Raw genomic sequence first — 17,823 nt, 5'->3', positions numbered from 1 at the left:
AAGAGCAGGTCAGTGCACACGCCTGGCGACTATGTCCCGTCCAGTCACAATAAAAGCCCCGCTCTTCGCGAGGTGGGTATTTTTTTTTAACAATCGCTCCTGCAGCCGTGCTCAGCTCCACAACACTCGGCCCTGCTCTGCTTTACACTACACTCTCAGAAAAAAAGGTACAGTTCTGTCACTGGGGCGGCACCCTAAGGTACAAAAGTGAAAAGGTACATCTTTGTACCTTACTCACCCCTAAATGGTACATATTAGTACATTAAAAGGTTCATATCAGTACTTTAAGAGTACGTATTTGTACCTTAAAGGTATATAGTAGAACCTTAATGGTACATATTAGTACCTTTTCGGTTTTATACCTTAGGGTACCGCCCCAGTGACAGCAATGTACCTTTTTTTCTGACAGTGTACAGTAACGTTAATAACCGAATCCATAAACGTGATTTCTGCCCGAGTCCTATTTTCCACCACATCTCCCAAGATACTGCGCTCAAACTTTGCGTCATCAAACTACGCATTTGTTTTGAATAGGCGCCCTCCAGTGGACGGAACGTTGCATAGTGCACCTTTAAGGAAAACAAGTGATGTTATATAGCCTAAGCTACCATTTTTCTGTTTAACTTTTATTAAACTCCACGTCAAAATAAAAGAAAAGGCCGGTTTTACACTGAGCACATTTGCTGCAGTCCAAGTCCGAGCGTGATAGTTCTCGGTTTCCCCCGCAGTGCTGGTCAACTAAATTCTTTTGAACCCTGGTGCATTTGCCTGCATCTTACATAATCAGAAAACATGGGTATGATAGAAAACAGAACACGGGTCAATATATTGGATGAAGGGGGCTTTTTGTTGCATGCTTGTAAGGGGACTGAGGAGATTGCATTCGTAATGCATTAATACACTGCAAGCTCGCTCTCACTCATTTCCGAGATAAATCATTAACACCATCACCACTAACAGTACATGTTTTATTGAAGCTCCATTACAATCGGCTAAAACGAATACGCAGGTTACTTTCCTGAGCAAGACCGCTCCCAAGTCCGTGTTTCTCACAGTGTTTGAGTTCATAACGGAATGACTTGTTCAGCATTAACTCAATAAGCATTCATTTCAGGTAACAGAAGTTCTCGGGAGCGCGCGTAAACATCACATCTTTTTGATTTTCCTGGCAAAAACGTCTCAAGTCCTTTACAAAAATACCAGTCCACAGGCTTTCATAGCCTCATAGGCAACCTAGGAAATCAGGAAAGGTCTCATATTTCAAGTTTAATAATAAAAAACGATTAATACTTTTTCTTTTTTTTACATATCAATTTTAACATTTAATTTTAGTAAATCATTTTTGGGGCGTCTGTAGTGTACACAGTGACTAATAGTTGCTAATGCTATATCTGCAGTAGCATACCTGCATTAGAACCAACATTACCTGCTCCTTGAGACGAGGATAATTACAGATTAAGGCCAGGATGTTGTGTCTGAGATCTTAGGCAAAACACACAAATCACTTTAATTGCATGTAATAGCTACAGTAGCCTACAATACACTGTAAAAAATAAAATAAAAATCAGGCCCCAATTGAACATTTTTTACATCTAAATTTTTCAGTTGGCCAAATGGATTTTCTGTGAATTGACGCAATTTAATTAACAGAAAATCAATCTGGCCAACTAATTTTTTTTTTAGATGTGATCAATCACTAGAAAATTTCCAATTGGGGCCTGAATTTTTTAATATATAGGCTAGTGTAGTTACAAGGTATAGCTCATAACAAACTGTAAAAAAAAAATAAAAATACACGGTGCCATTTGTACAGATGTGTCAACAGAAAAAACACCCTTAGTGTAACATGAGCATGATACAAATAGGACAGGTCGGGCTGCTGACGGGCTAAGTGTTTGTGTGTCATGATCTCTTTTGCTCTGTATCTTTCTGATGGTTATGGGCCTCGATCTCTCACACACTCTCCACCGCCATCCGTCTCTTTCTGACCTCTCGTGTTGTTCCGCACCCGCTGGAATGACTAAATGATGAGGTACTGTCACAAAGTTGACTATTTTTATCCATGCCAAGTTCTTGTTAAAATGATAAATTATGAAAATATCTTTGTTGAGCAGCTTAACGTACCAGGAACAGATATGATTTGTTGAGGGCTGAAGCCTGCCAAGACAATTCATCGAAATATTTTATGATCCTTTATTATTCATAATCTCCCAATTATTATTGCTGTAAAATGTAACACTTCTCCTTGTATAGTTTTGGCAGCAAATCAATTTTAAGTGTAATACCAATGCCCAATGATATACCTTAAAGAATAGAATTGAACAAAACACGATAGAATAGAATAAAAATTAACAATAAACAAAACGCAACATAAAAGAACAAATAGAACAACTCGACAGATCCAAAAACAACATAACACAACAATAGAATAGAATAGAACATAAAACAACAAAATACAATTTGATTGAACAAAATAGAACCCTTTCTTTGATATTTAGTTTATTTTTTCATTATTTCCCGTTTCTTTGCTTTGTATAGTTTCGGTTTCTTTTGTTACTGATTGTGTCTTTGTTTGTTTCTATGGTTACTTGTTGATTTGCACCTGTCTCTCATTAGGTTCATTTATACTCCCTGTTCATTCAAGTCCACTGTCGGTTCTCATTTATGATTTATGTGGTTTGTTTTTATCCCCGCGCATGTTCCTGTGTTTCTCAATATTTTGGAATATAATAAAAACAATGTACTTGAATCTTATTCTTTGTGTGTGCTTACAATAACTTAGAATAGTAAATAATAGAGAAGTAGAAAAGAACCGAACACACCATAAAATAACAGAAAAGAACAGAACATAGAATAAACTTCAACTCACCACAGAATAAAACACCTCAACAGAATAGATTATAGAATATATAAAATAGAATAACTCAACACGCCACAGAAGACAAAAAACAGAACATGTCGAATTCAGCAATATAATAAAACACAATTTTTAAAACACAACATTTACCACACCATGAAAGAGCAGACTAGAAAAGAACACAGAATCAAATAGAACAGAACAGAACAGCACATGTGAACACACCACTGAATAACAGATAAGAACACAACTCAATTGAATAGGACAGATAGAATTAAACTTAAGACAATGCAATAGAACTTAACTCACCACCAAAGAAGAAAACAGAATAGTACCTCACCAAAAAAGTAAAATGATAAAATAAAACACAACTCAACACACTTGAATAGAACACAACAGAACTTATCACACAATAAAATAAAATATAACATAGCACAAAATGGAATTTAACTCACCACAGAGAATAAAACACAACTCAAAATAATAGACTAGAACAACACAATAAAACTTATCACAATTAAAGAACAGAATAGAATAAAACAATATAAAAGTACCCCACATACCACAAAAAGAACAGAACACAAAATTGAATTTAAGGACAGAATAAAATTAAACATTGCACAATAGAACTTATCACACCATAAATTAATTGAACCTAATAAAACACTATAGAGCAGAATTTAACAGCCCATAAAACATGGAAGAACACAGAATTAAAAAGAACTGAACTCCTCACAGAACAACAGAACAGAAAAAAATAGAACAGAACAGATCTCGACATACCACAAAAGACCAGAATAAAACAGTACATAAAGTAGAACGCAAGGCAACACAGTAAAATTCAACACACAAGAACAGATAAGAACAAAATTCAATAGGACCGGATAGAATTAACACAATACAATAGAACTCACAAAACCACAAAAAACAAAACAGAACAGAGAATAGAAATGACTTCACCGTAAAGTAAAAGGATATAATGAAATACAATTCAACACAATAAAATAAAACCCAATAGAATAGAACTTAACACACAATAAAACAGAATAGAATAAAACAATAGAATAGAACTCAACACACCAGAAAATATGACACCACAAAAACAGAACTGAGCACATAGAATAGTACACAAGTCAACAAAATAGATTTCAACACACTACAGAATAACAGTTAAGAACACAACTCAATTAAATAGGACAGGATAGAATTCAACTTAAGACGATACATTAAAACTCAAAAGAACAAAATATAACAGAGCACAAAATGGAATTCAACCCATCATAACGGATGGTATGAAAATAACTTAACACGACATAAAAAAACTGAATAGAATACAACTCAACACAAGAACAGAGCAGAGCAGAGCAGAATGCAATATATCCACCCTTTGTTAAATAAATGACAGACACTCACACGTGTGTGTATAACACAGCATGCATTAAGAGATGAAAATGTCAGGTCATGGACACACGGGGGGTTGCATTTGATCTTCTGTTCCATGATCTACCAGGCATGTCTTTTCAGTTCACCTCCTCTCCTCCCCTCCCCTCACCTCCTGCTACTAGCACACTGGCTGTCAGCTGCCGGTCTCATGACCCGGACGGCACACACTGAGCATGCCCGAGCTGTGTGTTGTCAGGGAGAAAGCAGACAGCAGAGACAGCGACAAAAGCAAACCACAAGAAGAAGACACGCGCTAGACAATAGGGGTACACATTTCTAATTGAGAATATTTGTGTTTGCTGACTCACTTTATATATAGGCTATATATATATATTTACAAGCTTCTTGGTGTGGAGCATTTTGGGATGTTTTGTTAAGGTTATGCCATACAGCATCTCCCTTGTCTTCAAAAGGTAAGACTTTTCTTTTACAGTGCAGAACTACTGCAAATGTAATATAGCTAATATTTTAGGGATTCTTGTGCTCATGTTATGTTTTATTAATTCATATTTTAGTTCATTTATTGTTTAAAGAAAACAGAACATCCAACAGGTGTACAGGATAATTACCAAAGACAAATGGTGTGTGTAAAGAACAGAAACAATGGACTCATACAGTGTCCACATGATTAATTATTATAATTATTCTATTAAAAAACTATTTAATATAAAAAAATACTGTATTTAAAATAAATAAATGTAATCCTCCATATATCAAATACTTGCATGCAATCACATTTTAAGTGGTTTGCAATGTGCGCCACACGCAGTCAATACGTGCGTGGTGCCACAAATGAACTCTAAATGGGTGTTTAATGAATGGCCACTCTTGAATTGTGTTGTCACAGATTACCATGGAGATGACTTTCATAATGGACCCCAATAAATGAGCACATCCGGCTTTGTTCAACCTGCGTTGACTTCCCACACAAATCCCAGCCTATCCAAACCACACTTAGCTGGAATGGATGAATGTGGCAGAGGAAACTCACTAGAGCAGCATCTATGAACAGCATGGTAGGGAAATCACACATCCTCACCATCATCTAATGCACTGTACGCAAATAACGTGCCTTGACGGACAGAATAACCAGACCAAGCTGATGATCTAAGATGTAGGCTGCCCTACTGACACACTCACCTCGCTGAGTAGATTACAGACAGACTGATAAGGACTATTCAGTGTCTAATGAATGGGGGAAGGGTAATGAATTAGTGCTTCACAGGGGAAATTAGCTGTGATTGACCCGTGATAACTTTTCCAGAGCATCGGTGAGCAATTCTGGAGTGACGAGGACTCGGATGGTGACAGCGATGGGGAGGATTTCTTCTACGGTGCCCAGGTTAGCATATCACCAAGCAATCTACTAACACATGCTAAACCTGAAGCGAATTTGCTAAATTTGCAATCAAAGCTAATTTTGTTCATTTATTCGTGTATTTTATTGATCTAACATGTATTTTATTTATAATTTGCTCATTTTGTTACTCTACATACCCCAGTGGCTGAATGTAAAGTAGGCTACATCGGGGTTACCAAAGTGCATTGTGGGGTTTTCAAGGAGATTAGTGTAGGTTTAAAGGTGGCTCCCTAGTATGAGGAGAAGCAGATGGCTCCAGATTTTCAGATTACCTGAACTTGCTTCAGATTTCTTGCCAACCAAAGAGTGTCTGTCTGCTTCTAATGAATACCAAATGAACAAATCATTTTGGACATTATTTTCAATTGGTTAAACCTTCATAGAACATTAGGGAAGTTCCTAAAGCGTCCTCTTTTGGTTATGAATGTGCTGCAGTTCAAGGTTCCTTTTAATGACTTTAGGGGGATGTTCCATTTTGGTTATTCAATGGTCACATGGCAGTTACAAAGAGGGCATTTGGGACATTAACACAACATTTCCACACGGTCCTCTATTCTTCATATAATAATGTTCATTAAATTACTTTAGGGGGACGTTCCATTTTGGTTATTCTGTGGTCACATAGCAACGTTACAAAGAGGATATTTAACAGAATGTTCCCACATGATCATCTGTTGGTCATATAATAATGGGGGGATGTTCCATTTAGGTTATTCTATGGTCTTGTTTGTCAGATGTGGATATTTCATTCAGGACTCCGCGTTGCATATCTTGTTCAGTGCAGTGGTCTCTACACTACACTCTCAGAAAAACAAAGTACAGTGGAGGTACAATTTTGCTCCTTGGGGAACAAAATGTATAACCGTACATTTAAAAGGCTCACAATTGGTCCTTAGGGTACAATTGTTTTCATCAGTTCGGTCCTAGTGAGCCGCTGTCCTGCATAGTTTGGTTCAAAGTTAAGTTCTAAAGAAGCTCTTATTGAGAATTAACAGGTTTAGATTATGATGTTTTATTGAAAAAGTTTGGGATTTACCTAAAAGTTACATCTCAAGGATGTCCAACTTCATATACAGTACCGCACATTTTGTGAATTTATATGCAAATTGGCTTTGTGAGCACGCTGTTAGCACATTGACGGCTAATGTGGCTAAAGTTACCATTACACTGATTGAATTTACAGAGATCAGAGCTATGTTATTAGTTTTATTTTTAAGAAGTTATAAAAGCACACTTCTGAATTATACAGGCGGTGAGCATTTTCAGGCTAAAAATAACAAGCTCTGGTCTCTGTGAATTCAGTAAGAGACAATGGTAGCCTACCTGGCGTTAGTCACATAAGCACATTTAGAAAGGGCGATTTGCAAGCACATAATAAAGTGTGGTACTTGTGTTCTGGTGCTCTGGATATGGAGTTGGATCACGAAGAGTTGGTATTGATTCATCTTTGAGAAGCAACTTTTGTGCAAATCCTCCATTTTACTAACCCTCATTTGCAAAGCACCCCAGTGTACAATGAGTCACTCAAACATGTTCTGAAAACATTATCATGACCATCTCGGAATGTTCTGGGAAGTTTACTAGGCAACATACTTGATACCAGCAGGGACATTCTGAGAATGTCTGGGAGCGTAAAAACGGGGTAACAGTTATGGCAAACAATACATTATTCTCAGTGGACATAATCACATAGAGCCAGTACAGAATATGTTATACAAGAATTGGCTCTAGTTGATATTATAATAGGCTTTCCCTATAGTGAGATTATAATATGCTTTCCCTATAGTGTGAGATTATCATATGCTTTCCCTGCTATTTCTGAAGAAATTTGTTAGAAAAAAAACATAGACTTATCATCAATAGACATCAAATGATGACTCCTATGCTAACGCCTATTTCTTTGCAGGGACAATTTGCCACTGACCTGAGTCGACACCCGCAGCTGGACATCGATGTTGGTGCAGTGAAGGACATCTATTCTGAAAGTGCTGTTTCTGTCAGGTACATTTTGACCCACAAAGCTTCTACAATTCCCATGAAATGCTATCATGTGAATAAAAGGAAATCAACTGAGTTTGTATATGAGGATCATGTAATTTCTCCTGCGTTTGAGGTCATTGATCATTTAGTTATTATTTTGTTATAATGTAACTGCTGAGTTTTTACCCGCTCTCTATATTCCAGGGAGTATGAAACCATTGACGATGTGGACATTGACCTGCATATTAATGTCAGCTTCCTGGATGTAAGAGCTTTTAGAACTTACTTTAATAATTTACATATTTAACAAATTCGAAATGAGCCACAAGGAAAAAGTTTAACTTTAAAGTATAGTTAACTTTAAACTAAAACCATAAAAAAAATACTTTTGTTACATGCAATAAAATAATCGTTTGCTTATTTCATTTCAGCTAATTCCCAAATCAAGATTTTCAGAGTTTCAAGAGTTTATCTTGATGTATTAAACAAAATCTAATTTAAATAAAATTAATAGACAAATAATAAAAACTATAACTAATAAAATATGAACAAAAAAAATGAAAATACAAAAAAACACATATATTAAACTAAATAATAATAATAATTGCTCAATGATACTAAAATAATGTTTCCATTTTGTAGGAGGAGGTGGCGTCAGCATGGAAGGTCAGTAGAACAGAGCCAATCATTTTACGCCTTCGTTTCTCCCTCTCCCAGTATCTGGATGGACCAGGTGTGTAACTATTTTAGTTCCTCACTTGTTAACTATATCCACTTAAATCCGCTGACAGCATCTCCACCTCTTTAAGAACCCACTGTGGAGGTGTTCCAGCCAACTTGTAAAGATGGTTTCTGCCTTGGGGTGCAGCTGAAAAGGTGAGCTGTGTTTCTTTTCTATTTTGTCCAAACTGACTTACTGCATATGCCTCGGTAATGATTACACCAACTAATATTGATGTCTTCTCCTAGGATTCTCAGCACGTTTGTATCTAATCAATGGAAACATCTCAGCAACGAGTTCCTGAACGCACAACAGAGGAAGAGACACAGCTGGTTTAAGGCTGGAGGAACCATCAAGAAGTTCAGAGCTGGACTCAGCATCTTCTCACCAATAACCAAGTAAGATCCAACACAATCTAGAGCAGTGTTTCTCAACCAGGGGGCCACGGCCCATTAGAGGGGCCTCAGTGATCCTCAAGGGGGACCGTAAGATAACACAAAATTAATTTAAAGGTCCTGTTCTTCGCAATTCCATCTTTTAAACTTTAGTTAGTGTGAAATGTTGCTGTTGGAGCATAAATAATACCTGTAAAATTATAAAGCTCAAAGTTCAATGCCAAGCGAGATATTTTATTTAACAGAAGTTCCCTTTCAAAGCCTACGGCCGGTTTGGACTACAGCAGGAAGTGCAGGGATGTAATGACGTCACTAGAACCGTTTGTTGACTAACCCTCCGCCCACAAGAACACGCAAAATAGGGGGCGTGGTCTTGTTCCTGTCTCACGTAGAGAAGAGCGCGCATTCAGCGCTTGCATCTCCCCGTTATGGTAAGAGGCGGGACCTTTCCGGGCAAAGTGCGCTAAGCTGCTGTCCAATCACAACACGGGAAGCGCTGGCCCAATCAGAACTCGTTACGTGTTTCTGAAGGAGGGACTTCATAGAACAAGGAAATCATCAGGCAGTTTTTAGGACAGAGAAAACAGCGGTGTACAGATAAGTCAATTGTGTGAAAAACCTTTAAAGAGATAATTAAACCCAAAAAGGACAATTTGATGTGGCATGACAGGTTGACTTGTGCTTAAGTGCTTTCAAGTACTTTAGAATTTAAGAGCTTTGATTCTATCTTATATATTGTTTTTTTAAAAGTTTTAATTGAGCCGAGTGAGTTCTTTTAAGAAGTTATGAAGTATAGCTTCCATTTACAAAGTATGCATGCAAAAAGAATACTGAATATTTAAATGTATCTAATTTATTTTGTTTGGAAAATAACATGCAGTAGGTGAGGAAAAACACTAGCAAACTTGTTTTTTTTTAATAAAAAAGTTCTCTTTGCAGCATAAGTACAGTATAAGAGGAAATGTAAAGCATCTTAGTGGGGTTTTGCAATATTGATTTGGAGAAGGGGGAATTTGGAGTAAAAAACGGTTGAGAACCACTGATCTAGGGAGTAAATGTGCCAAATATGCCAATAGTAAAATTAACATTGTAATATAATAACAGCTTTTTTTCCCCAGGTGCTCCAGTGTTCCTCTTATTCAGGGCCCTGGGGTGAAGGCAAGGCCAGCAGGACAAGAGTTGAGAGTGACCCGCTTGATGAGCCGCTCCATGTCCTGCACCAAAGGAGAACTGCACACCTCCAGCCCAATTGGACAAGTACGTTTAAAAACGCATATAATAATGTAAAACCCTGCTCTGGGTAGGGTACATTTATTTGATTAGAAATAAATAAAAAAACAGCAATATTATGAAATATTATTATTATATTATTATATATTAATATAACATTATCAATTAAAAATAACTTTTCTATTTGAATACATTTTGAAATGTAATTTATTCCTGTGATGCAAAGCTGTATTTTCAGCATCATTACTCCAGTCTTCAGTGTCATGTGATTTATAGCAACAGCATTTATTTGAACAAAATATATATTATAAAATATATTATAAATATCATTACTGTCACTTTTGACCAATTTAATGCATCCTTGCTGAATAAAAGTATCATCAAATAGACCCCAAATGGTAGTGTGTATGTATATTTATTTATTTATTTTCTTTCTCTCTTTGTGTATATTAATCTATAAAACCATTTATTGTCAAATGATTGACGCAGTGTTTTTTTTAACAGACTGTGGCCGTCCCAGGCTCAAGATCCACAGTGCATATCACCACCAGGCAGCTCATTCAGCTCTTCTTCTCCTCACAAGCGCTCATCCACTGCAAGAGCATCCCGACCCTGGAGTACGGCTTCCTCGTGCAGGTAAACCTCAACTAAATTAAATCTATTCTATGTTTAAATGTAAAACACTTCTAATATTTGCATAATGAATTACAGCTGGTCTTCTTTCTTGCATTCTTTGCATGATTTCTTGCCGTTTTATTCTTACCTCTATTTAAGGCAAATTCCATAACTATCCTGATTATCCAACTTAGCTAATTCTCCTTTTTTGTCCTCTAGGTTATGAAGTACTCAGAGCAGAGGATCCCAACTCTGAACGATTATTGTGTGGTCTGTGATGAGCAGCATGTCTTTCAGAACGGCTCCATGCTCAAGGTACAGTTAATACTTGGAAATCTCCATTAAAATACACAGATGCATCTATCCCACTATCATCATCACAGTTTGTTTTTTCTTCCTGTTGTTCAGCCTGCTGTTTGTACGAGAGAACTGTGCGTCTTCTCCTTCAACACTCTGGGCGTCATGTCAGGAGCTGCAGAAGATGTAGCCACTGGAGCTGAGGTATCACACACACACATCCATAATTAGCTAAATCAAGAATATACCATACACTGTAAAAAAAATAATTTGTTGGTTTTTGCTGGTTTAACTTAAAAAAAGTAAGTAACCTGCTTGCCTTAAAATTTTGAGTTTATTGAAATAAAAAAAATTGAGTTGATAAAATGAAGGAAATTTGTTTAATAAATAGAAACTCAAAATATTAATGTATCTGAAGCACATAAAAAAATTGATAAATCATGAAAATAGCACAATTTGGCATGTTTTACTGCGTCATCAGAAATAACACACACACAATTACCCAATATACTTACAAAATCTTTTAATAATATTTTAATAAAGGTTGTCGAATCTCAAAAAAATGTAATTGTATTGACTCAAAATTTTAATTTCAATGAACTCAAAATGTTAAGGCAACCAGGTAACTTTTTTCCTAAATATTTTTTTACAGTGTGGACTTCTATTGTTTCTATATAAAATTAATATTTATAATATTAATATAATATTTTATAATATGTATATACACTACCAGTTAAAAGTTTGGTATATTTAGGAATTTTTAATGTTGTTGAAAGAAGTCTATTGAAGGACATTTTTGTACAATTTAAAATAACTATTTTAGATACACTACCATTCAAATGTTTGGTGTAAGATTTATTTTAACAAAAATAAGAAATGTATAATTTTGTTCAGCATTACATTAAGTAAGACATTTATAATTTAATTTAATATAGTATATAATCTTATAATTTTCTATTCATCAAATAATCTTGAAAAATATATCACGTTTCCAAAAAATAATAATTATTTATTGATTTAATTAATATAAGTTTTCAATATTGATAATGTCATAGAATGAATCCTATTTCTGAAGGATCACGTGACACTGAAGACTGGAGTAATGATGCTGAAAATACAGCTCTGTATCACATGAATACATGACATTTTAACATAATATTACAATAAAAAAATATATCAAACCAAAAGGATTACCAAAAGTCCTTATTACTTCAAAATGTTATAATAGATCATGTTTTTGTACAGGTAGTTGACCTGCTGGTGGCAATGTGTCGTGCTGCACTTGATTCGGCCCGTAAAAGCATTATCTTTGACCCTTACCCCTCTGTCGTTGACCCTCATGATCCCAAATCTCTGGCCTTCAATCCAAAGGTAGATTCTTTACCAAATACAATTAATAAAATGTTTCTAATTTCAGGTTTAGAATTTTGGAATTTCATGTTTAGAATGATTGCGTGACCTTGGTTAATTTTTCTACAGAAAAGAAGTTACGAGCGGCTGCAGAGAGCATTAGACAGCATCACGTCAATCCGAGAAATAACACAAGTGAGTGGTTTTATTTAAATGGCAACACTATTTGAGATCTGTGTCTTGTCATTATTCGAAACCAGGTTTGAATGGTCATACTCAATTCTAGTCAGAATATGAGTCTGAAACTGCTGTGATTATGGGGTGTGTTTCAACCGAACCTGGAAAGACCTCGTTTGGATAGACCTACAACCAATCAAAACAACGAAGCGACGCATTACGTTAGTTGTCAAACGTCAACAGAGCTCAACTGCACTGTGTTGCCAAGTCCGTGTTTTTTTCCGCGGGTTGTTTGCATATGAGGTGAATGCATATACAAACAAGCTCTCCGTTTAGGATTCAAACAATAATCCAAGCCCCTTTAATGATGTGAATGATTACGTTACTGTTGATCATCTGTCCGTCATCGTCTAAAGCCCGCCCTGATGATTTCATTGGTCCGAACAGTTTCTGTTCGAAGATAATTATTCCTTTATGGATCGAGGCCAGACCGAACTGCCCGAACTAAACATTTTGTGGGCGGGGCTAAGTTCGGCTGGCATCCAGGCTAAATATCTACATCAATGTTCACATTTTATAAACTGTCCATATTCATTGTTAAGGGAATAAGTGACACCTAAACTTATATTTTTCAGGGCCCTTATGTTGAAATAAAGAAACAGATGGACAAAATGGACCCGCTTGCACATCCTCTGCTGCAGTGGTGAGTGAAGCTGTGTTTCCTTTAATGGAATTCTCCAACATTTTCCTGTCATCGTAATGACCCTTAATCTTCTTTTTCTTCTCAGGATTATATCCAGCAACAGGTCTCACATTGTCAAGCTCCCCTCCAGCAGGGTAAGGGCGTTTGATCACATTTTCTTTCAAAAATGGTGTGACTAAGCCTTCATTTTCTCTGTCTGTCTATTTATCACGCCTCCGTTTTTGTGCTTACAGCAACTGAAGTTCATGCACACCTCCCATCAGTTCCTGCTCCTCAGCAGTCCTCCTGCCAAAGAGGCCCGCTTCCGCACCGCCAGAAAACTCCACGGCAGCACGTTCGCTTTTCAGTGAGCTTTAGTTTAGTATGAGATCATATCATAAACCAGCCTGGAGCAGCATGAAAACATTGACTCCCGTGACTAATCACTGGTTCTCTATCTTCAGTGGTTCTCATATTGAAAACTGGCACTCCATTCTACGAAATGGCCTTGTAAATGCCTCCTACACGAAACTGCAGGTACCACATTTACTCCTAATGTAGTGTTTTACCCACAGATTTACTACTTGGCCAATATTTCTTCTTGTTCTCTTTGACACAAGCTGCATGGGGCGGCCTATGGGAAGGGCATCTACCTCAGCCCTATCTCCAGCATCTCATTTGGATACTCAGGTAGGCCGTTAGAGTCTTTGGTGCAATTTGTTTGGTTTTAAATGTGCATAGAAAAGTAAATCGTTGTGGACATTTTGAGAGACAGAAACATTTGTGTACATATTTGGAAATTTGGGACAGGAAATATATTGACCCTAATTTTTTTTAGGGTTGTCAAGTCAGTCTGTTAACCTAAGATATTAATTGAATATGTTTAATGCAATAATTTAACGAAGATTCGATGCATGAATCTTTGCGGGTGTTATAACACGAGGTTCATACCATTTTGGCAATATGTGGGTGCTCAATATTTTTAAGATGTGGCGCTGAGCTTCGCGTCTGTTGTGCGGTTTGTTTGGTTTCATACATGTGAAATCGGCTACACATGTGTGCATCGTGTTTTTTGCGTGAATTAATAATGAATCTTCTGCTTCCATACTACCACACCACAGAGCTACGATGACCCTAAGATGAAATATACACTCATCGTGCAGCTCTTCCTTCAGAAGTTGATTCTAAATTGAGCTTGCGTGTATATAATGTGCGTGTCCGGTATGAGGTACCTGAGACGTGGCGCTAAGCTTTGCGTCTGGTGTGCGACTCCCTTTAGCCATAATCGGGCTTAAAGGCTTAGTTCACCCAAAAATGCAATTGATGTCATTAATGACTCACCCTAATGTCGTTTCACACCCGTAAGACCTCCTTTCATCTTCGGAACACAGTTTAAGATATTTTATATTTAGTCTGACAGCGTATCCAAGTGTATGCACATTATACCACACACTATTTTTGGATCGCCAATGTCATGTGATTTCAGCAGTTTGACACGCGATCCGAATCATGAATCAATAAGATGATTCATAATTGTTTGAATCTTTATTTGAGGTTTGAAAACAAACGCGGAAGAGAAGACAATGCTGAATAAAGTCGTAGTTTTTGTTATTGTTGGACCAGAACTGTTGCCCTTTTGCAGTTAAAGTTTAATCATTTATTAAAAAAGAAAAATTGAAATATCACATGGTCCTAAGTATTCAGATCCTTTGCTGTGCGTGACACTCATATATTTAATTTGAAAAGATTTATTAATGTTTTACTGCAGTTTTAGCTAATTGTGCTGTATTTGTGTGCAGGAATGGGAAAGGGACAGCACCACATGCCTACTAAAGAGGAATTAGTACAGCACTACAACCGGGTCAACACTGTCTTACAGGTATTAACTCTATCTGTGGAGATTGGACTGATACGGATGTATTACAGGTGCAGTCTGTAGTTTATCGGGCTAGGTGAGTCAAACATGATTGGAAACAATATAAGCAGTCATTTGAGAGTTTTATTTGTTCACTTTTGGGATTGCACTCACATCGCTAGACAGATGCTTACCTTGTTGTATAGTATGCATCACTGCTAAATGTGTCTTGTTTCTTTCGCAGTGTCGGCCCATACAGTCAAGGTTTCTTCAGAGTCGGAATCTGAACTGCGTTGCTCTGTGTGAGGGTACGATGTTAATAATACCTGGAAATACAAAATATGTCAGTGAAATCATTGTGTTCAGTTTGACTGAAGTTAAGACCCTTATAATCTTTTTTCAACAGTAATAACATCAAAAGATCTACAGAAACATGGAAATATTTGGGTTTGCCCGATTTCTGATCACGTCTGCACACGCTTCTTTTTTGTGTGAGTATCTCTCCAACTACACTCAACAACAAAAAAACACTTTCATTGTTGTTAGTTGCACTCTAATCATTCTTGTTCACATTTCTTTTAAAAAAAAAAACTCATGTAACTAAATGAACTTAAATTTACTGCGTTGTTTCTACTAAAAATGAGTACTGTCAGCTTTACTTAATTAAGTAAGTAAAATTTTACTAAATTTAAAATTTTACAGCTTTACTTAATTAAGTGTTTGTTCGGTCAACTTAACATTGCTGAGGGAAACAAACAAACTGAGCAGTGGATCTATAGTTCCCAGCATGCTTTGCAAGGGACCGCATTAGGAGAGTAAATTTAGGGATTCAAATTTTATTTATTTTTTTCAGTAAAGGGAAATATGTTGTTAGTTTATGTTAGTGTTTAATGTTCAGTTACAGCTCTGAAAAAAATTAAGAGACCACTTAACGTTGAGAAATCAATGTTAAGTGGTCTCTTAATTTTTTTCAGAGCTGTATTTTGGACATTTAGTTGAGTTTCTGTAATTTTGTGGTTACAATTATGCAGAAGAGTGGTGGGCACTCATAAACACATATTTATTAGAATGAATTTTTGCCCTCAATTAAGTTATTTTTGACTGTTGTTTCTAAAAAAAATTGCTTGTTGTTATTAATAGTTTTCCACTTACACTTGAAGAGCAAGTAGTTAATTTAATAATGTAAATTTAAATGATAAATGTGTTCACCTAACATAATAAACTTTTATAAATTTAACATAACATTATTAAGTTAACTGCACTTATAAATATTATGTAACATTGCCCAATTCAAATGGTTTGTATTTAGCTAAAGAGATTTTGTGAGCTTTATTTGACTTTCTTTTGTTCATATAACTAAATTGTTATTTGTAAAAATGACTACAACAAGTAATTATTTTGAGTGTAACAGGAAACATTCTAAACACTTAAGCTAATGTTGTGGTTCTTTTAAAGCTATGAACAAACGTTCTTCCAGTAATATTAAAGTCGGCATGAAACGGAAGTTGTTTCACTTGGAAACAGCTTCTGGAATTGGAAAAATGGAGGACGGGATTTAATATTGTCCTTCGGGAATTGATTGGATTGTAGAAAGTTGGGCTATGGGTGATTTCTAAACAGCCTTTTTGCACCTTTGAAGGGCACTTCGTGAAGGGGACATACTTTTTTGAGGCGTTCCAAATGAAAGTGGAAAACTGAATGCCTTCATGAAGGGCCCTTCCACAAGTCTGTTAGTGAAAGGGAACATGAGAAGGTCATTTCAAGGAAGAAATTGAATCGTTTATGGTCATGTGACCTAGGGTGGGGTCCAAACGGCTTCATTATTGCACACAAGTGCCCTTCTTCCTCCAAAGTCCCCAGTCAGTGTTCTTTCCGCCAGAGTGTGTAAGGCGTAGGGATGCTCAATTCTGATTGGAATTAGCCCAAAATGGAGGCAGATCTGAATGTCAGTTTGCAGTCAGTCATGAAGAGAGCAGTTGTTGTTTCAAGGAGGAGGGGAGGTTAACATTTTTTATTAAACATATAAATATCTGGATGTTTTTGACGTTCAGAGAACATTCAGTTATAGCCTTTTTATATGTGAACATTAACAAAACAATGATAAAACATTTTATGTTTACGCTTTAGCATGTTCTTTGCCTTTCATTCCTCAGGTACGAGGACGGTCAGGTAGGAGATGCTAACATAAACACACAGGACGTCCGGATACAGAAGGAGATATTGCGGGTGATTGGCTGACCTGTTTCATCACTGTGACTCTTTGAGAAACTTTACAAAGGAACCTATGAACTGGAAAAGAATTACCTCAGACTAGGTGTTTTGATGACGCTAACCTCGAGTCAAGTTTCTCTTTACATGAAAAGAAGGGAAACCCATTTTGTAACTTTTTTGATAAACATTTTCTCGGTTTCTCATTCAGTCTCTACTTCATGTTCGCTTTACATTTTTTCTACAAAGTCATTAGAAGTGCTGTTAAATTTACAGCAAAAACTGCAATTCCCATTTTGCCCACTGGGGGTCTCTATTGCCTAAAGAGAATCATAAAAATAACTTGGGAATGAAATAGGACAGGTTTATAATTCTTTAAACCTGCAATTTTAAAGTGTTTACATCTACATCTATTCATTGTTAGTCATGTTTAATGTAGGCCTATGTTTACTAGTGAAATGCAGCCTATCTGTCGGTTCAATGAGTTTATTTTCATGAGAATGCTGTGATGCTAGTTACTTGTTATGGGTCCTAAACCTCTCAACATGAAATGTTAACAAGTTTGGTGCTGAGCACTAGAAGGCACCGTGTTCTCATTCACTCTTCAGAGAGCTTCGAGCGGAAGACTGCCAATAAACGACACATAAGATGCA

The 17,823-nt window shown here is 36.4% G+C and overlaps 1 protein-coding gene across 2 annotated transcripts; it reads left to right on the top strand.

The window, feature by feature from the left end:
- Window positions 1-4,467: 4,467 nt before the first annotated feature.
- Window positions 4,468-17,823, top strand: parp6b (poly (ADP-ribose) polymerase family, member 6b). Of its 2 annotated transcripts, XM_067436924.1 has the most exons (23): window positions 4,468-4,713; window positions 5,148-5,316; window positions 5,565-5,642; window positions 7,567-7,661; window positions 7,845-7,905; window positions 8,283-8,373; window positions 8,450-8,516; window positions 8,610-8,759; window positions 9,875-10,013; window positions 10,491-10,622; window positions 10,821-10,916; window positions 11,010-11,102; window positions 12,144-12,269; window positions 12,378-12,443; window positions 13,061-13,128; window positions 13,214-13,262; window positions 13,362-13,474; window positions 13,572-13,644; window positions 13,728-13,797; window positions 14,907-14,986; window positions 15,207-15,270; window positions 15,369-15,453; window positions 17,116-17,823. In XM_067436924.1, exons 2-23 carry the CDS (start codon window positions 5,272-5,274, stop codon window positions 17,198-17,200), a joined length of 1,926 nt encoding a protein of 641 aa, XP_067293025.1. In that variant the 5' UTR covers window positions 4,468-4,713; window positions 5,148-5,271; the 3' UTR covers window positions 17,201-17,823. The 2 variants fall into 2 exon arrangements, 1 of the variants encoding a protein (XP_067293025.1); XR_010901620.1 differs by lacking the exon at window positions 17,116-17,823 and having other exon boundaries at window positions 14,907-15,059; window positions 15,369-15,444.

Source organism: Pseudorasbora parva, chromosome 25 (assembly GCF_024679245.1).
Source record: "Pseudorasbora parva isolate DD20220531a chromosome 25, ASM2467924v1, whole genome shotgun sequence".
NCBI classification, from domain to species: Eukaryota; Metazoa; Chordata; class Actinopteri; order Cypriniformes; family Gobionidae; genus Pseudorasbora; species Pseudorasbora parva.
This window is presented reverse-complemented; position numbering and strand designations above follow the sequence as displayed.